Raw genomic sequence first — 2,327 nt, forward strand, 5'->3', positions numbered from 1 at the left:
TCAGTATCCAATTCTGGATATTTATTCACGACGTCCATGTGCTTCTTAGCACCATTTATAGCCCGGTTAGCATAGTTATTAAATCTGCCCTTGTAATAACTTATTATGGACGAATCTCGGTGGTAGAAAGCTAGCATGTGGTCGAAGTGCTTTTTAACAGCACTTTTCTTCCTCGGAGAAAGTAGCTGTAAGTGACGGGTTTTTATGGTTTTTTTCACACAACGTTCTGCCAATGCTCGATAACCCCAGGTTGCGTACATCATTCCAATACAAAACAGTGATGCTTCTTTTTGTTCATAAGCATTCTCAACTCCTGCTTTATTAGCTGTAATGTCACTATTAAGGTTCTTGATTGTTGGATAGGCGTTGATACTTCTTTTTAATTTTTTCACAGCAAGCTCTGCTTGTTCAGCATCTGAAATGCAATAAAATAAAGTACAATTATTCGACCCTATCTATATTACAGTGTACACAGACACACACACACACACACATTAACGAGAGACAGAATGCTTTTAAACAAAACAGAATTTATTATTAAAATAATGATTAAAACTTGCCTTGTTCTTGTTGATGTTCTGCAGATTTTCTTTTCTGTTGAGTCAGTTTGTCATTCAAAAACTTTGCAGCTTTTTCAGCTCTAACTCTCTTTTTTTTTTCTTCGGCTAATGCATTTTGTAAATCCTTATCAGTCACAAATGTTTGGTGACCATCATTATGGTTGGTTGGAAACTGATTGCTCTCAGTCTAAATTGCAAGAAATTACATTTATATTAAAAATGATAATAATAGAGAAACTCTTCAAATGATGTATATATATTCTTACTAACATTTTCCTGCAAAGGTATTTTGCGTCCAACTTTTATGGCATTGGATGCAGTTATCGCCTCTTCATCGTTGATTGAATCATCGTCTTCATCAGAGGATTCTTTATTTTTATCTGAGCTCGAGTATTCTAATGGACTTTTACCATTTGAAGATGTACCCTTAGAAGATACAAGGCCACTGCAGCTGGGCTTATTTGGTTGTTGTAATGTCTTCTGATAGATTTGAACAATATCTGTCATTGTTTTAGCAGAAGCTTGGTTTTTGATGAGTTTATCTTGCTGTAACAAAAAATAATGACTCAAATTAAAATATGTAAATAATTAATGCACAATGTTACTGAAAGCACTCCACTCGCATTACACTAAACATAAAACTAAATAAAAAACAGCATGAAATGATACCTATATCTAATAGCGTATGTCTATATGTAAAGTCATACCTTTCGTTGAAGTTTGGCATCAGCTAACTCATTGGCAATCTCGTCTTCCTCATTATCATCTTGATCATCCTCGCTATCATCATTATCCTGGCTGTCTTGATCATCCTCGCTATCATCATTATCCTGGCTGTCTTGATCATCCTCGCTATCATCATTATCAATTGTTGGGATATCAGATACGTTGAGGGTAGGAAGAACTGGTCTCTTTTTTGTAACATATTCATCAACTTCTTCTTCAGTATCTGTAAAAGATAACAATCAAAATAATTTATTGTAGCAATATTTTGTTACTTAACCTATTTAATATGCAATATTCATCTAAGTTTTACAAAAGAATTTACAATATTTTTATATTAAGATTAATGCAGCATAGTAAAATACAAAAATTATGAACCTACCTGCTACAACTAATATTTGGCAATAGTATTTTTGGTTATTTAATTTACACAAGAAGACTCTTTTAGAAAATTTATACGATTGATGACCAATTTTCTCGTACTTATAATCAGTTATATCATCGGAATTAATGTTAAAATAAGATTTAAGTGACTTAATATAAATGAAGGCCCACATTTTGTTATTAACTAATTAACCTACTTAGACTACAGGTTGACTACTAAGCTTCTGCTTACTACTACTAAACGCGCGAGAATGTCTTAAGGGTGGAAAGAGAGAAAAAATACCGAACCGAATCAATGCGTTTGGCGCCACTATGATGTACAACTATACCGGCAGGCCTTAAGGTCAGAGAACTTACATCTGGTCAAGAAAAGAGTGTATGCAAAGAGCAAAATTGTTTAAAAGTCGATTTAAAATTAAAATAAATAATCAATCACATTCAATCGTAATGTCAGATCCGATTCGTCAAGTGTATAATTCGTGGAAGTCTCCATCATCGAAAAAGAGAAAGCCTAGATCAACAAATTACCGTCATGAGAAAAAAAAAAGAGAAGATATAGTACGTGTAAGTAAATAACCATACAATAGGATTTTGCTATCTCATAGAGGAAGCTCTGTGATAGGGTCGAAAACGAGATTTTGAACCAGACCTCGTAGGACA

The 2,327-nt window shown here is 33.6% G+C and overlaps 1 protein-coding gene across 1 annotated transcript; it reads right to left on the reverse strand.

The window, feature by feature from the left end:
- Nucleotides 1-29: 29 nt before the first annotated feature.
- LOC111693453 (probable serine/threonine-protein kinase kinX) lies at nucleotides 30-1,509 on the reverse strand (the record flags this gene model as incomplete). The annotated part of the gene is made up of 4 exons (XM_023458064.1): nucleotides 30-415; nucleotides 561-747; nucleotides 831-1,106; nucleotides 1,268-1,509. Coding segments are annotated over 4 exons (1,091 nt in total), but the record flags the coding sequence as incomplete, so codon positions are not given.
- Between the last annotated feature and the right edge of the window lie 818 nt (nucleotides 1,510-2,327).

Source organism: Trichogramma pretiosum, unplaced genomic scaffold (genome assembly GCF_000599845.2).
Source record: "Trichogramma pretiosum strain Unisexual culture from Peru unplaced genomic scaffold, Tpre_2.0 scaffold399, whole genome shotgun sequence".
Lineage (NCBI taxonomy): Eukaryota > Metazoa > Arthropoda > Insecta > Hymenoptera > Trichogrammatidae > Trichogramma > Trichogramma pretiosum.